Source organism: Microtus pennsylvanicus, chromosome 21, assembly GCF_037038515.1.
Source record: "Microtus pennsylvanicus isolate mMicPen1 chromosome 21, mMicPen1.hap1, whole genome shotgun sequence".
Classification (NCBI taxonomy): domain Eukaryota; kingdom Metazoa; phylum Chordata; class Mammalia; order Rodentia; family Cricetidae; genus Microtus; species Microtus pennsylvanicus.
Genome location: NC_134599.1, coordinates 19026516 through 19043502, shown reverse-complemented (window position 1 = coordinate 19043502; position 16987 = coordinate 19026516). Strand labels below are relative to the sequence as shown.

At 44.4% G+C, this 16987-nt stretch overlaps 1 protein-coding gene across 4 annotated transcripts in view; it reads left to right on the top strand.

Annotated features, from left to right (window-relative positions):
* Rbks (ribokinase) overlaps nt 1-16987 on the top strand; it is a 91484-nt gene that overhangs the window by 19570 nt on the left and 54927 nt on the right. For 3 of the 4 annotated variants that reach the window (XM_075955032.1, XM_075955030.1, XM_075955031.1), the window contains 3 exons: nt 5006-5138; nt 12361-12424; nt 13526-13588. In XM_075955032.1, coding sequence (XP_075811147.1) covers nt 5006-5138; nt 12361-12424; nt 13526-13588 — 260 coding nt within the window. The remainder of the gene's footprint in view (nt 1-5005; nt 5139-12360; nt 12425-13525; nt 13589-16987) is intronic. The other variant, XM_075955033.1, reaches the window with a different exon arrangement.

The window sequence follows — 16987 nt, the reverse complement described above, 5'->3', positions numbered from 1 at the left end:
GAATTCAAGGACTACCCAAAGGATGGAACCAGCTCAGACGGAGTATGAGCATGGAGGAACACTTGCCTAGCACATGTGAGGCCTTGTGTTCAACCCCGTACTGAAAACAGAAAGTGGTAGAATGTGAAGTTTCTGCTCCCCACCCTTCTGTGCCCGTGCCTCCATAAGCTCATTTCCTGTGTGCTGCCCGCTCCTATGGAACCTAAGCGATTGCATAGTGCACGAAGCTATTGCTAGCAACCGCGGACTGTGTGTGTGATGATGGTCTCATCAGATGTTCCATCACCTAATGACAGCCACCTTGGTTAGTACAAGCTGACATTTGACAAACAACAAAACTCCTCATTTTCCAGAATGTCTACTTGCCGTTAGCAATGCACGCTTGCACACATACCTTTTTCTCTTTAAAAGGCATGCCGAGCTTTTTCTGAGTTCTAGGGATTGAACTCAGGGCCTCACATGTACCAGGAAAGTTCACCCCAACTGAGCTATGTCTCTTGTAAAAGATGACTCAGATCTTATATCAGGCTTGACTTTATCCCCCTCGTCAGCAGGATGATACTGCCCCATAGAAAGCACATCCAGAAGCACTAAGTCAACGCTTACTGAATTGTTGCATAATTGTAAGCAATTGTGCGTTTTATAGTTACAACTCTTGCTCAGAGAAGAGGAATTATAGAGGCCGAAGAGATGGCCCAGAGGCTAAGAACACTTGCTGCCAGACTCTGTCCTGACTCCCGCATCTGGCAGCTCACAACCACCTGTAACTCCAGCTCTGGGAGATCTGACAGCCTCTTCTGGCCTCTGAGGGCACCAGCATATACACACATAAATTTTAACATGAAAGTAAATCTTTTAAAAAGGAGAGAGGGAAGGAAGGAAGGAAGGAAGGAAGGAAGGAAGGAAGGAAGGAAGGAAGGAAGGAAGGAAAGAAGGAAGGAAGGAAGGAAGGAAAGAAGGAAGGAAAGAAGGAAGGAAAGAAGGAAGGAAGGAAAGAACGTTCTAAGCCAGGCATGAAGGCACAGCCTCTAACTCTACCACTTGGAAGATAGAGGCGAGAAGCCCAGGAGTTCACTGCCAACTTCAGCTACAGAGTGAGTTCAAAGCCAGCATGTGCTAAGTGAGACTGTCTCAAAGAGGAGGAGGAGAAGGAAAAGAGAAAGAAAAGAATCCTGCTAAAATTTGGAGTGTAGTAGGCAAGATATAGCAAAACATGGGATTGTTGTTAGACAGTCTTATAGCCATGGCTGTTCGTTTCCTCCTCCATCCCATAATCAGCACCTCACATCCCCAATTCAGAAGCAGAATGGATGTTCTGCAGAGGAAACGTGGAAAAGAGACAAAGTGAGTACCTCTTACCCTTCTGTTAAATGGCAGACTCTCGGTGCAGTGTGGAACACAGCAGACCTGCTCTCTGTCCCCATGGAGGGAACATTAACAACTGGAGACAGGAAGTGCTAAGGGCACAGGGAAGATGGGAAAGGAAGGAAAAAGAAAACAGGAAAGCGCCAAAGAGGTGAAGTTTCAATGATTGATGAAATAATTCCACACTTGCTAATATCTGCTGCCTTGTGCTAGCTAATATTGCTAAGGGCTCTAAAGAGATGTTCCAGTGGGTAAGAGCACTGGTTGCTCTTCCAAAGGACTGGGGTTCAATTCCCAGCAACCTCATGACCGCTCACCCCTGTCTGTAACTCCAGTCCCAGGGAATCTGATGCCACTTCTGGCCTTCACAGGCACTGCATGTACATGGTGCACAGACATATATACATACAGGCAACATTGGCACACATGAAAATAAAGGTTAATGTTCTTAAGAAATGACTCTAAATCTAACCATCTGCTCCCACATCAAGTACGCATACATGCCGCCGTGGTTTCAGCACCACCACCCGATTTGTGCATACACATCCCATAGTAACCTGGCAATGTAGGTCTCATGATTTCCCACAGGTGATAAAAAGGGACACTTGATTCAAAGCAGTGACCAGTGACCTAGATCTAAGGATAAATAGAGCTGAAGGCCTAAGTTCCCCCAAGCCGCAGTCTTGCTAATGAAGTTATTACGCCTGCTCTAGCCACGTTAGATATTCTTCTTTTTAAGGTTTGACGAGAGCCGTTTGTAGCAGAGTCAATAGCCAAGAACTCACATCATTACTCCGTCACATGGATTACTCACCGCGGCTGCTCAAAACAGAGTCCTGAAATGCTTAAGATTTCTGATGCAAATCAAAATCTCATCATCACTGTCATCGCTAAATTAAATGACAGGATAATAACATTACATTAAAACCGTTCTTCTCTTGATTGAGTACCTTTTTCAGAAGTGAACCTTTTAGATGTATATTTTTTTCATCAGTACTATAAATGCATGTAGAATCCGGGATAAAAATAGCATTGAAAAGAGGAGGAGTGGGATGTTTTCAAATTGTTGGTGAGTCTCTTGAATCTCAACCGTATTTGACAGTGCAGTGCTGGGGAGCGGAAGAGCCTTGGCTGATTTATTGACGGTTTTAGAAGCACACAGAGAGGCTCACGGGCTCATCTTGGTCTTTATTGAAACCATTGTGCATTCTGGCCTTAGTTCATATCATCCCCGCCGTAAACAACCTGTTAGTGGCCTGGAGGAATTGGCACTGTTCTGTCTCTCTCTTCTGATATAATATGGTACTCATTTCACATATATCAAGCCTATTAATAAATACAATCTTATAATCTCCTCAAACAGCATAGATTCTCAGCTGATTTCCATTGGAAGCCTAGTTGGCCTTTCTTTCCTACAGAAAGCAGATTCACTTCTGTGGTCCTTCTGCCGTCCTTGGCCCCTTCTTTGTGGTCAGCTAATCAGATGTCCTCTTGCTTGGCCCTATGTTTGAAACTCCTACCATTTTGAAACCAGTCATTTCTTTCCATCCTTCAGAAATTTTATTTCCTCAAATCTTGCCTTTGAAATTATGAAAATATTTACCTAGAACAAACGTCGTAATTTTTGCCTTGGGTAATACTGTCACCGTTGGCCATACCATTATGGTAAAGATCATGCTTAGCTTCTTGGTTTTGGTGAAGATGGTGCTTAGCTTCTTGGTTATGGTGAAGACCATGCTTAGCTTCTTGGTTATGGTGAAGACCTGTGGCGGACTTCTTGACCGGCGACGGAAGAACGACCACCACATCAGGATTCCACTCAGATCACGCTTTACTGGAGTGCCCTTGATTGATGGGGAGCAGGAAAGGAGGGAGCAGGAAAACGAAGGACAGGAAGCGGAGGGGCAGGGAGCGAAGGGGAGAGGCAGCAGGAAGCGAAGGGCAGGGGCGCACTTAGGCAGCCGCTTAAATAGGGAATTGGCACACGGGTTGCCCTGTGATTGGCTGCCACCAACAGCTGACACCAGACCGCCATCAGGATAGGCTCAAGAATCTACATCCACCGCGCATGCGGGAAGCGGGGACACGCAGCTCTCAAAGGAATAGCCAAATATGGAGTTGTTTATAACCAACAAGACAGGATGTCAGCGCCATCTTGTAATGGCGATCCTGTCCGGCTCACTACAAAGACCATGCTTAGCTTCTTGGTTATGGTGAAGACCATGCTTAGCTTCTTGAGATGCCAGTGGAAATGGAAACAAGAACAACTAGGAGCTGATAATAATTAAATCTGACTGATGAGTTGATGGAGGAAGGTCATTGGTTAAATAAAAAGAAGCTGCTTGGCTCTCATTGGTTAGGAGATAGGTGGGAGGAGTAAACAGAACAAAACGCTGGGAGGAAGAGGAAGTGAGGTCAGACTCCGCAGCTCTCCTCTCCGGAGCAGAGGCTTCAGAGAGACGCCATGCCCCAGCTCCGACCCAGGATGGACTTAGGCTAGAATCTTCCCGGTAAGACCGGTGCTCACAGATTATTAGAGATGGGTTGATTGGGATATCAGAATTAGCCAGTAAGGGCTAGAGCTAAGGGCCAAGCAGTGATTAAAAGAATACAGTGTCCGTGTAATTATTTCGGGGCATAAGCTAGCCGGGCAGGCGGCTGGGGGTTGGGGACACAGCCCCGCCGTCGCCCATATTACTACAGAATGGCGCCCAACGTGGGGCGCCAAAATGAAGGCGTAAGTCACAAACAATGCCACACCAATTTGGGATTATGATTAATAGGGTGATATTTATTTAAAGGGGAAAAAACTTACAGATCACTGTCCCAGGCAACAGCCCTCTACGCAACGCAACCAGGAGTCTAGTAGCCGGCGGAGCAGGAAGTGAAGAGAGAGAGGAGAGGGAAGTGGCTGCTTTTTTAAAGGGAGAGAGACCACGCCCCAAGGGGCTGGTATCTCAGCGGCGATAGGCTGGAGGAGTGGGAGGACCTCCCGCAACAATGAGTGACTAGGATAAGGGGTGTACTTATCATTGATATGTTGCATAATAAAAGTTAAAGCCTAAACTTGGTACTTCAGGCTCCGCTGTTTTAAGTATGTGTTCTTTTTTACATAGTGCATGAAATGGCAATGGTATGCAGGAGATGGAATCAAAGTCTGTTCCCACCCCACCCTCAAGTAAACAAAGAGGATTGTTTCAGCCTAGGGAATTGCTGCTTCCCTCTCCCCTTTAGGTCCTACACTTGACTACTCACTAGCATCGTGTATACCTCCTGCTTAAAGTGCCGGAGAAGCCCAGACACTTGACTTCGCTCCACCAGCTGAGTCCCACTGTGAATAGCGCTCGGGTTTGGTGTGAGCCGGGGACTGTCCCATGAATAAGCCCAATGCATGCAGACACCAGCTGTCCTTTGCAGTGCTGCTACAGCAGTGGCTGTGGAGAGAAGAGAGGCATTCTCTGAAAGAGATGGGTTCTGTCTGTCAGGACCCAAACTGAAAGGAAAGGCTGTCTTCCTGGCGGCTGAGCCTCCTTAAGAGTCATCGAACCCCCTTGGATACCTTTCTGAGCTTCTAAGGCCTGCATGTGCCCTGACTGCAGTTACCAATGAGCTTTGTTTTCTTCTCTTTAAATGATAATAGTCTTACTTCTCGCTTGCCAAAAACTGGAGAAACCATCCACGGACATAAGTTTTTCATTGGCTTTGGAGGGAAAGGTGCCAACCAGTGTGTCCAAGCTGCTCGGCTTGGAGCGAAGGCGTCCATAGTCTGCAAGGTAAGCTTGAAACATAGGGGAGGGGTCCAGGGGGGTGAGGCTGGTTCATGCTCATCATTTCTGTTCTCCTTCACCGTTGTACAGTGAACATTTCACTGGGGATAGCGGAGCAGGCCTATGCTACCAGTTACCCATGAAACTAATTACAAGTTTAGGGCCAGCCTGAGCTACATAGTGAGGCCCTCTCTAAAGAAATAGTAAAGTTCAGCAATACTTTAATTAGTAATCTGCAGTGTTTTGCAACTTCCACTACTAACCGGTTACAGGACATCATTATTCGAAAGGGAAACTCTTGTCCATTTACACAATTTCTTCCCGTTTCTTCCTCCACCTGGAGCCCCAGAACCACCACACTCCATTCTATCTCTATGAACCTATCAGTTCTGGAGACTTTATATAAACGGACTGTGTAATATAAGATTTCTGCTTCTGGCTTCTTTCATTGTTTTTGCGATTTCTCCATTTCGTAGCATGTATCAGCATTACATCCTGGACAGTGGTCAAATAGTACCCTGTCTGTGGGTACACCATCACTTCTCCATCAGTGAGTCCGCCAATGGGCTCCTGGACTTCTTCCACTTTCTGACTGTTTCAGAATAACCCATGGCTATGCTTGCGTGCCTTGCACTTATTTGATTACCTGTTTTTAAGTCTTTTGAAAAATCTAAATAAGAGTGATTGGGCTTTCTTATGCTCTGTATGAGTGGATCCTCTGGCAAATGGCAGTCCTTAAATGACTTGATGCTGTATTCCATGAACACAGCGAGTTTTAACCAAAGTGTGCAATGCGAGGGGAATTATTAACCTGTGCCCCGGGCGTCTGCAGTCCACCTTCTAAACGGCCTGAGTCTTCCTGTTTCCAGCAGCTGTTACCACAGCAGCACAGATCCTGGGAGCACAGCCCCTCACCACTAAGCCATCATTTACTGCCATATTGTAATGGCGGTGGGATGTAGGCTTTAATAGCCACACATAGCAAATACCTTGGCAGACTTCTGTTTTCGGTGATATAAAGTATGTAACAGTCAGTAATCCTACTGAAATAACTTGGAAATAATTGTGTTTGGCTGTCAGAAGTTTCAAATTTTATATATTTCATATCATTTGAAAGTGGTAACCTTGCTATTGTGAGAAGGTGAAAGCATGTGAGTTTAAATATAGGGAAAGTTAGGTTTTAGTCTGCACAGCGGATAATAAGAAAAACACAAAGAAACTTAGAAAAGATGTCTCTTGATTTTCAAAAAAAATGTGCAGAAATGTCATTTCCATTTCCACACAGCACTCTCCTCTCCATAGGAGCCTTTCTGTGATGGGTAGGCTATGCAATTATCACTTCATCTGGTAATGAGCTGGGCTTCATTTCTGATCCATGACCAGCATATCATTCTCATGGTTGTTTGGTCAGAAACATCACAGGAAACAAAAGGTTCCAAATATGAACCCCTCTGCTCTGAAGATTTGGTCCCTAAGGATTTAAAATAGTAATATAGCAATCAGGACATAATTATAATTCTAGAAATGATAGCATTCTGAGAGAGGGCTTACAAAAAACTTTACACCTGACTTATTCCATGCTTGATTGATGAGATCTAGGTAATGGCCCAGGGATGCTCACAGAGGGGGACTCAGGAACTGGGAAGAGCATGTGATTTCCTGGATGGCCAGAGCTGGACACAGAATTGGTATGGGAAGGTAGGCATCCAAAGTGACTGTCCTGGAACAAGGGGGTTTCCCTAGACCTGGGACTGTAAAAGACACGGAGCACCTCCCCTCTTGGAAGCTTTATGCAAACTACTGGTGTAGCCTAAAGTCAAGATTGCATGTGTCCTGGGATCTCACCCTACACTAAGATTTGGAGATTTTATTTTAGGTCTGTGGAATTTGAGGCAAAGATAGAAAAACATAATAGAAATCCTTGAGTTGCAGAACTGAACTTGGGGGCGAACCGTGACACCACGTGAGGAGAGGGGAGAGGAGCAGGCGGGAACTGTGCTCCAGTTGGGAGGGCGATTGTTTCACCTTGGCCTGTTCGCCAAGGCTCGTGCCAGCACCTGAGTGCTTCTGGATCATCTCCCATGCGCTTCGGTCATCCCATGTTTGTTCCACACAGCTTAGTCTAGGTGTTCATACAGTGAAACATAAGAAAACAGGCTTCAAGCAAATCCCACCTAGGCAGAGATTTATTTGAATACTTAAATTAAGAAAGCTGTGTGATAGTCTTAGTCTTCTTGTTTTATTTATTGATTTACTTACCTACTTTTATTGTTTTGGTGTTGGGGAAGGAATACAGTCTTACAAATGTAAATGCCTTCTTCCTCCGAACATCACCACTAGTATGAATCCTTTTTATTAACTGATTAATAAGGGGTTTCTCTTTGTAACCCATATTAGCCTCCAGATCATAATCCTCCTGCCTCAGTTCCTGATGCTGGGATTATATATATGTACCTCTTAGAATTCTTTTTTTTTTGGGGGGGGGGTATCAAGATATGGTTTCTCTGTGTAGCCCTGGCTGTCCTAGAACTCACTCTGTGGATCACTCTGGCCTCGAACTCGCTCAGAGATTCATCTGCTCCTGTCTCCCAAGTGCCAGGATTAATAGACTTTTATAGCAAAAGTTATCCATCTTCATTATAGTTTTCCACTGTGTAGTATTGTGCTGTGTTGCATTTTTCTTCTCGGTTGTGTGAGACAGGGTTTCATACAGCCCACACTGGCCTTGAACTTGCTTACAGTGTAGAAAGTCCTTCATTCCTCCTGCCTTTGCCTCTGTAAAGCTGGGGTTACAGATGTGCCCCAGCAACCACAATTTGCAGTATATGTTTGTTAGGCAAGTTAACACACTTGTTTTCTAGCAGTTTCTGAAAGATGACAAGTTCCAAATCCAAACCAAAATCGTTATAATAATCAAGATTAAAATGAACAGATGGAGCAAAAGAAAATCTGGTAGCGAATCCGCTGTCGTTCTCCAAGCAACACTACCTTATGTATGCTGCACCTCAGCACACTAGATGCCAGGCTCTCCTGGGAAGCTCAGTGGCCCAGGAGAAACCAGGAAGGAGAGTTATCTGTAAAGATAACTGTGACAAAACATTACACAAGAGTTACATCAGTGTTCATAGTGACGGATAGATACTGAAGCACTCTAAGCAGTTAAGAATCACGTGTTTGGCATTCAGCTGAGTCGTGTGCTAAGGCTAAAGTTCAACGATAATTGGGGATGGTATTTTTGAAAATTAAAGCCTTCATCCCAAGGCAAAGAGCCTGCCAGGAGCTCTCTATAGACTTCACCTGATTTCTGTAAATGTTTCCTCCACTTCTCCACTGAAGCCAAATGTTCAAGGTAAGACATTCCTTCTAAGCATCAAACACTGGAGAATGTCTGCCATCCCAGTGCTCTGGAGGCTAACACAGAAGAACCAGCACCCGTGCAAAGCTACCCTACTGAGACCCCGTGCAATGTGACAAGCATGTGGATCTGATCTCAATATATAGAACCCGTGTTTATTAAAAACAAAAGCAACCGGGTGGTGGTGGTGCATGCCTTTAATCCCAGCAGAGGCTGGCGCAGCTCTGTAAGTTCAAGGCCAGCCTGGTCTACAGAGCAAGTTCCAAGACTGGCTCCATAGCTACTGAGAAACCCTGTCTCAAGAAGTGGATGGCGGGGGGTAAGGTGGACAGAATGGGAGGAAGGGAGGGAGTGAGAACTGGGATTGGTATGTAAAATGAAAAAAGATAATTTGTTTTCTTTTTTAAAAATAAAAATAACCAGACATTCTGGTGTTCATCCCCACACTGGAGAGGCTAACTAAGGCCAAGACAGAAGGAGCCATGGGACTCACTAGCCAGCCAACCTAGCCAAATTGGAAAGTTCTAGGCCAGTAAGAGACAGTACCACAAACAACATGAATACTGTCCCAAAAGGACGACACCTAAAGTTGACCTCTGGCCTTCACATGCATGCACACAGCATGCATACATGTGTGTGTCCTCATGCACGCACACACTCTCAAAGGGAGATAAAGAACAAACACTAAACATTGACAACAAGAACCATGTTAAATAAAGAGCTCAAGAATGCAGGGGCCCACTGGGAGCCCAGAGCTGCGTTATGTGCAGATGTAAGGAGACCACAAGCAGACATGGACCCCAGGGACCAAGCCAGGAACCAGCACACTAGGGTGGCCTAAAGAGATTGTATGAGTTTGCTTCCTACAAATGTAAAACTCACTCACTCCCAATGCGGGTAATCTCCGTTAGAAAGGTCAGGCAGGAAGTCCAGTAACAAAGGGCACAGCAGGTTAGGACAATGCCACTCAAAAGTCTACTCCTCAGGTCAGTGCCATGCTCAGTCTGTCCCCAGTCTAGACAGTACAGAAACCAGAAGTAAACAGAATGATTTATAGCAACTTAAGGCTAGATTTTTACAGCCACTGAATTTAATAGCAATAATAAATGAGACTTTGTATCTTATGATACTCTTTTTGCTTTTATTGCATTGTTTTTCTATTTTACAAATTGTTAATCTGTACTGTGTGTAAACAAGGAAAACAGTAAGTGTGGGGTTGAGGGGCTTCAAGTAAGAGAGCTTGAAAAACAGTGCTTGAGAATACCTTCATAACGAGAAGACTCTTTCTGTGCAAGATCACTGGGTCCTGAGAATTGCCCTGGCTTACTTCTTTGTTGAAGCTGCTTTTGACTGCCTCCTCTCTGCTGGAACAGGCTGCACAGACAGACTGCCTCAGATCATGTGCAGATACAGGAACAGCCCTCAAGACAAGAGCCCTGCTATAACAAAGCCTTGTCAGCACCAAGCCTTGTCTGCAGCCACAACAGAATACTCCAGTGCTCATGGTCACATCCCTTCAGGGATAAGATAGGTCCAAGAAAATAAACTGGAGGGTAACTGAGACGATGTAATGCTAATGGGACACCTTCCGTGTGCCGGGCTTTGGGAAGGACAATATATTTCAAGCTAGCATAACTCCAAGTTTTAGGGAGCCCCAGTGGACAGATATGGAGTTGCAAACAGTGTACGATGGCATTGAATTATGGCAGTGATCAGGAATCTGTGTAGGAGGTCTGGAAGTGAGAGGACTAATGGGAGCCAAAAGAAGGAAGGTAGACGTAAGTGGTGCTTGAAAAACAGGTACAATTTGAGTAGGTGGAAGAGAGAAGAATGGACTCCTAAGTTCTCAGAAGTAAAGGCAAGGAAGTAAACACGAGCATATTGTACACACACTGTGTTCTAACGCAGTCAAGTGACGAGGTCAAGTTAATAATGACTTTCTACTCACAGCTCCGAAAATAAAATCTAATTATTTCTGGCCAAAAGTGAATTTTAGAAAGTTAGAAACAAAAAAACAAGGGGAACAAACCTGCAGTACTTCTAACTGAGCTGGGTCCAGGAAACGCAGGCCAAAGAAATCTCTGCTGCTCTATTTTATCTGGTGGCCTGATGCCTTCTGCAGGCCATGCGTCCCCATCTCCACTCAACTGGTCTCCCTCCAGAGCATGCCAGGGGATGTGTTCTCACCTTCTTCTCCATCTCCTCAGCACACACAAGGCTTTATGGTCCTCTCCCAGCCCTAGATTCTTGCACTTGGACCACACACTGTAGTCACCTCCCCGTGCAGAGGCCCCGGCAGAGTGTGGTTTAACTGGGAGTATGACCAGACCAGCGCACTGGGATGTTGAAAGTCCTTGGGAGATAGTCATGTGCAGCTAATGTTGAGAGCCATTGGTTTCCTGCCTGCCAGGGAGAACTCACACCAGTTCCACCCTCCAGCCTGGCTCAGATGGAACAATTTGAGGCAAAATGCAAAGAATTTTAATTAGCTTGATAATGGCAGAAATAAGACTCCAAGTTCTCTGACTCCCATATGCACCATTTGCCTCCTGGCCAAGATGCTTACATTTAAATTTTTCTTGTCAATTTGATGGCCAAAGTGTGACTGGGAAGCAGAAGCCTCCCGATATTCCTTTGTCTTTATTAGGCCCGTTAGCATTTTCTACCTGCTTCCCTTGTGAGGATCCCATTTGTCTTATTGTGCTCTTTCGGGTCCGTTCATTGAGCCCTCAGTGGCAAGAAATAAACAAAAACCTTTTCTAAGGGTCTACTGTAACTTCTTAATAATTTCTAATAACTTCGGTTTGAGCCAGAAAAAAAAAAGGAAAAGGATTAGGAAGTGTATACTTCTTGTAACACTGGGAGGGGAGGGGACAAGTAGGTCTCAGTAGGTAACCCAGGAAGTCCTTAAATTTGTCCTTCCTCCAGCCTCCACCTGCTGAGTACTCAGCAGGCTCCACCATGCCCAGATCTCAAGCTTATTTTAACTATTTCTTTAACTTCTTGAGATTATAATTATACCCCTTTTCCTCCCTCTAAGCCTTCCCATAAGCCCCTCCTTGCTCGCTTTGAAATTCATGACCTTTTCTCGTTGTTACATACATGTATGTGTATGTTTATATAGCCATGAATTCATAAATACAGTCTGCCCAATTTGTATACTGTCTCTGTGTGTATCATCTTTCAGGGCTGACCATTTGGCACTGGATAACCAGTTGGTGTGCTCTTCCCTGGAAAGACTCCTCTTCTCAATAGTGGCCATAGGCCATAGTTCTCCATGTAGGATTGCGGCCCTGTGGCCTTTTCCCAGCCACGTTAGCATGCGATCTTAACCTTTGTCAAAGAAAGTCCAGAGATATAAATGAATGATAAATTCTTACAAGGCTTGAAGGTGAAGAATTACAAAAGAAATAAAAAAAAAAAGCATCCCCTGGGCCATGTATGCAATTCTCACGCAGTTTTGCCTTCAATAAACCGATACTGGGGTGGAGAGAGCCCAGCAGTGAGAGAGAGCACTGACTGCTCTCGCAGAGGACCCAAGTTCAGTTCCCAACACCCACCAGGCCACTGGCAACCATTTGTGACTCCTGCCCTAAGAGATCTGAAGCTTTCTTCTGGTCCCCTCGGGCACTAGCATGCAGGTGGTACTCAGGCGTACATGCTTCGTGCGTTAGGTGAGATGTAAGCGAAACAGGGTTACAGAACATCCTTTGGGCTGAAATCAAGTCTAGCATCTTACATTAAGATTAATTAGTTAATGCTTATGAAGTACCATGCAGATATGCCCTTTTAAAATGCTAAATATCCTAAAATCTACATTGTAACATTTTACTAAATGTAAAAGATCTAATGTTCATCATCTCTTTGGTACAGGTTGGCAAAGATTCTTTTGGCAATGATTACATAGAAAACTTAAAACAGAATCATATTTCTACAGGTAAAATTTCACCTATTTTAAACGTTTTTAACTGCTGAGCTATCTCTCTAGTCCTATGTTTATAACTTTCTTTAGGAATTTAATCTTATTTTGGTTTGGTTTTACTTTTCTGAGAAAGGGTCTTAGTGTATAGCCTTGGCTGATCTGGTGTTCACTATATAAAGGCAGTCCTCCTGCCTCAACCTCCTGAGTGCAAAGATTACAGACATGTGGCACCACACCTGACTTACTGTTTATAACTTTCTTCTGCAATCTTGTTGGGAAAACTGAAAGCTAAGAATCCCCTGGTGGCCAGAGAAGCCACGTGCCGCTTTGTCTAATCCTTTCATGTACATTCCTCCAGACGGGAATGAAATCCTGGGAGGTCACAGATCTTCATTCAAAGGCCGTGAGGGAGGTGACAAGGAAAAACAGGTGCTATATTCATAAAGGGTCATTTAAGAGGGGTCATCGGATGTCATAGCTGACGGCCCTCACAGAAGTGTCAAGGGTGGAAACGCAAATCACAGAAGGAAAATCAAAGACCAGCAAGGCTCTGGGGTTTTTCCATAGGACCCAGCTAGTCGGGGCTGTAGCCAGGACTGGACGCAGGTCTTCTGTCTCCAGTTCAGAGCTCTCTGCTGCTACCGGAGACTGCCTGGTGAACATATGTCTCCATGTCAGACCACAGTCCACGGTAAAATACAAAGTTTATGAAAGTGAAGAAAGTCAAACAAGTTCATTTTTTAAACATTTAACCTTTTGGTTTTTTGTCTCAAGTCTGTCATGTGTTTTTACAGTGAGGAAAAGAAATATGTTGTTTTTAAAAAATGCATATGTATACAACCGTGCATGGTGTTAAGGAGTAGTAAGTGTGGGTAGTTTGATGGGTCGTTACTAATGCAAAGAAATGGCGCTACTAACCGTAAAGATGCCGGGTTTCCTCATTGTATAGGTGATGGGTATAAATTAGCACTAATTACTTATTTTTTTAAACTCATTCCAGATGGTTAAAGGTTAAAAAGTGTTTCCAAGAATTAGTGTCACATTGAAATTGTTCAAATAAATTATCCATGCCAGGCTGTATATTATGTGATTGTAATTTTCTTCCTTTTCTTGTAGAATTTACATATCAGACCAGAGATGCTGCAACAGGCGCTGCTTCTATAATTGTCAATGATGAAGGTATGTGCTTCACGTGCGGGTGTCACCGCCTGGAACAGACAGCTCACTTCCAGAACTAGGTTGGAAGCAACAATTGTTCCCTAGTCCTTCTGGCCTCTTAGCACACCCGCTGCTCCATGACCTTGAGGTGTGGCTGTTCCAATCCAAATGAAAACATTTCCCTTAAATTATGTTCCCCACCTTGATCATATGTAAAATACTCCATCTAGTATATATGAAGCATATATAGAGATACTTCCAAATATGATCTTGGTCCTGTCATGCCCCCTTTATCCTTCACGGGAGCTTGGAACTGATATGTGTATCTCAGAATAGTCGAGTACTTCCCTGTCATTTCCACTAAGTAAATAAATGTAAATGGATGCAAAACAAAGTTTGATGAATCATATTTATAGATTATTTACTGGGCAAATGGCAGCAAGCAATTACTTCTAACTTATCATTAGTATTCAATTTTGTCTTTAAGCAGCAATCAAACCTCAAAAGTCAATGTGCATAGTTCTGCCATAGTTAGAACGTTTCTCTTTAAAAGCAGTAACCACAGCTAGGCGTGGTGGCAGATCTCTGTGGATTTGAGGCCAGCCTCAACTACATGGTGTTCCAGGACAGCCAGGGCTACATAGTGAGACCCTGTCTCAAGCAAATAAACAAACAAAATCCAGCAATGACTTTCAAATTGAGATTTCATAATCTACCAACTGTTCTAAGTGTAAAAATATCTAGATTGAGTTTTTTATTTTAAATTAAGGTCTATATTTAGAAAGACGAGACATCCCTGGAGTATGTAATAGAACCTAGTACATTGTGGGATATGTTAGGATCTGTTACAAGGTCTGATTTATATACAGTGGTTCTCCCTTATCCTTAGAGCTGGGGTTCTCAACCTTCCTAAAGCTGAGACCCTTTAATACAGTTCCTCATGTTGTGGTGACCCCAACCATAAAATTATTTCATTTATACTTCATAACTGTAATTTTGCTATGTTATGAATTGTAATATCTGATATGCGATCCCAAAAGGGTTGACCGCACAGGTTGAGATCCATTGCCATTAAGGAATACATTTTAAGACCGCCGAGAATCCTGATCTCTCTCTGTTTTTTTCTTGTATGTATATCCCTATAGTAAAGTTTAGTTTATAAATTAGAGACTGTAAGAGATTTACAATAGTAATAATAAAATAGAATGTTCATAACAATAACGAATGTATGTCAGTGTAATCTATCTGAGAAGATCTTATTGTTCTGCAGTTGGCTTTCACGTGATGATGTGAGGTGACATAACACCTACATGACGCAAGCAAGTGAGGCAAATGACACAGATGTTCTGCTGCAGCATTGTGCTGCTGTGCAGAGCTTAGAATAAACACAAGAACTGCACTGTCTAAGCAGCCCGTCTGATAATCAAGATGGCTATTTAAGTGGTTACCTAGTAGGGAGTGCATACACAAGCAATGTCTACATGCTAGGGTAGGGAGTGCATACACAGGCAGTGTCTACATGCTAGGGTAGGGAGTGCATACACAGGCAGTGTCTACATGCTAGGGTAGGGAGTGCATACGCAGGCAATGTCTACATGCTAGGGTAGGGAGTGCATATACAGGCAATGTCTACATGCTAGGGTAGGGAGTGCATACGCAGGCAATGTCTACATGCTAGGGTAGGGAGTGCATATACAGGCAATGTCTACATGCTAGGGTAGGGAGTGCATACACAGGCAGTGTCTACATGCTAGGGTAGGGAGTGCATACACAGGCAGTGTCTACATGCTAGGGTACGGAGTGCATACACAGGCAGTGTCTACATGCTAGGGTACGGAGTGCATACACAGGCAGTGTCTACATGCTAGGGTACGGAGTGCATACACAGGCAATGTCTACATGCTAGGGTAGGGAGTGCATCCACAGGCAGTGTCTACATGCTAGGGTAGGGAGTGCATACACAGGCAGTGTCTACATGCTAGGGTAGGGAGTGCATACGCAGGCAGTGTCTACATGCTAGGGTAGGGAGTGCATCCACAGGCAATGTCTACATGCTAGGGTAGGGAGTGCATCCACAGGCAGTGTCTACATGCTAGGGTAGGGAGTGCATACACAGGCAGTGTCTACATGCTAGGGTAGGGAGTGCATACGCAGGCAGTGTCTACATGCTAGGGTAGGGAGTGCATACACAGGCAGTGTCTACATGCTAGGGTAGGGAGTGCATACGCAGGCAATGTCTACATGCTAGGGTATGGAGTACATACACAGGCAGTGTCTACATGCTAGGGTAGGGAGTGCATCCACAGGCAATGTCTACATGCTAGGGTAGGGAGTGCATACGCAGGCAATGTCTACATGCTAGGGTAGGGAGTGCATACACAGGCAATGTCTACATGCTAGGGTACAGAGTGCATACACAGGCAGTGTCTACATGCTAGGGTACGGAGTGCATGCACAGGCAGTGTCTACATGCTAGGGTACGGAGTACATACATAGGCAGTGTCTACATGCTAGGGTAGGGAGTGCATACACAGGCAATGTCTACATGCTAGGGTACGGAGTGCATACACAGGCAATGTCTACATGCTAGGGTACGGAGTACATACATAGGCAGTGTCTACATGCTAGGGTACAGAGTGCATGCACAGGCAATGTCTACATGCTAGGGTAGGGAGTACATACACAGGCAATGTCTACATGCTAGGGTAGGGAGTGCATACACAGGCAATGTCTACATGCTAGGGTAGGGAGTACATACACAGGCAATGTCTACATGCTAGGGTACGGAGTGCATGCACAGGCAGTGTCTACATGGTATGTTGGACAAAGAGATGACTCACAGCCCAGGTGAGACAGAATCAGGTGGAGTGAAATTTCATCATGCTATCCAAAGAGGCATGCAATTTGAGACATGTTAAATTTTTCATTTCAGGAATCATTCGTTCAATATTTCCACATAGTATCAATAATATTTTCCACTTAGCATATTGACTACATATATACTTTTTTAAGAGGGAAGTTATTTGTAGCCTAGGCTCACTTTGAACTCAGTGACATCCTGTCCAGCCTTCTGAGTGCTGGGATTTCAGGCAGCTGGTTTGTTTCTTTCGGGGTTGGTTTCTTTGTTTTTTGTTTGCTTTGAGACGAAGGTGTCATATACTCCAGGATGGCTTTGAACTTCTGATCCTCTTGCCTACATCTTTCAGGTAGTGGGATCACAGGCATGTTTCACCGTGCCCAATTTGTGCAGTGCTAAGGACCAAATCTGGGCTTCATGCAAGCTAGGCAAGCACTGGACCAACTTGAGCCTCATCTCCAGCTTCTGATAGTATACTTCTGCATGACCATTTTAGGTCGTGATCCAGTGTTTTCATCTCAACTTCAGCAGTGCTAAAATTGCAGTACTAAAGACACGAGGTT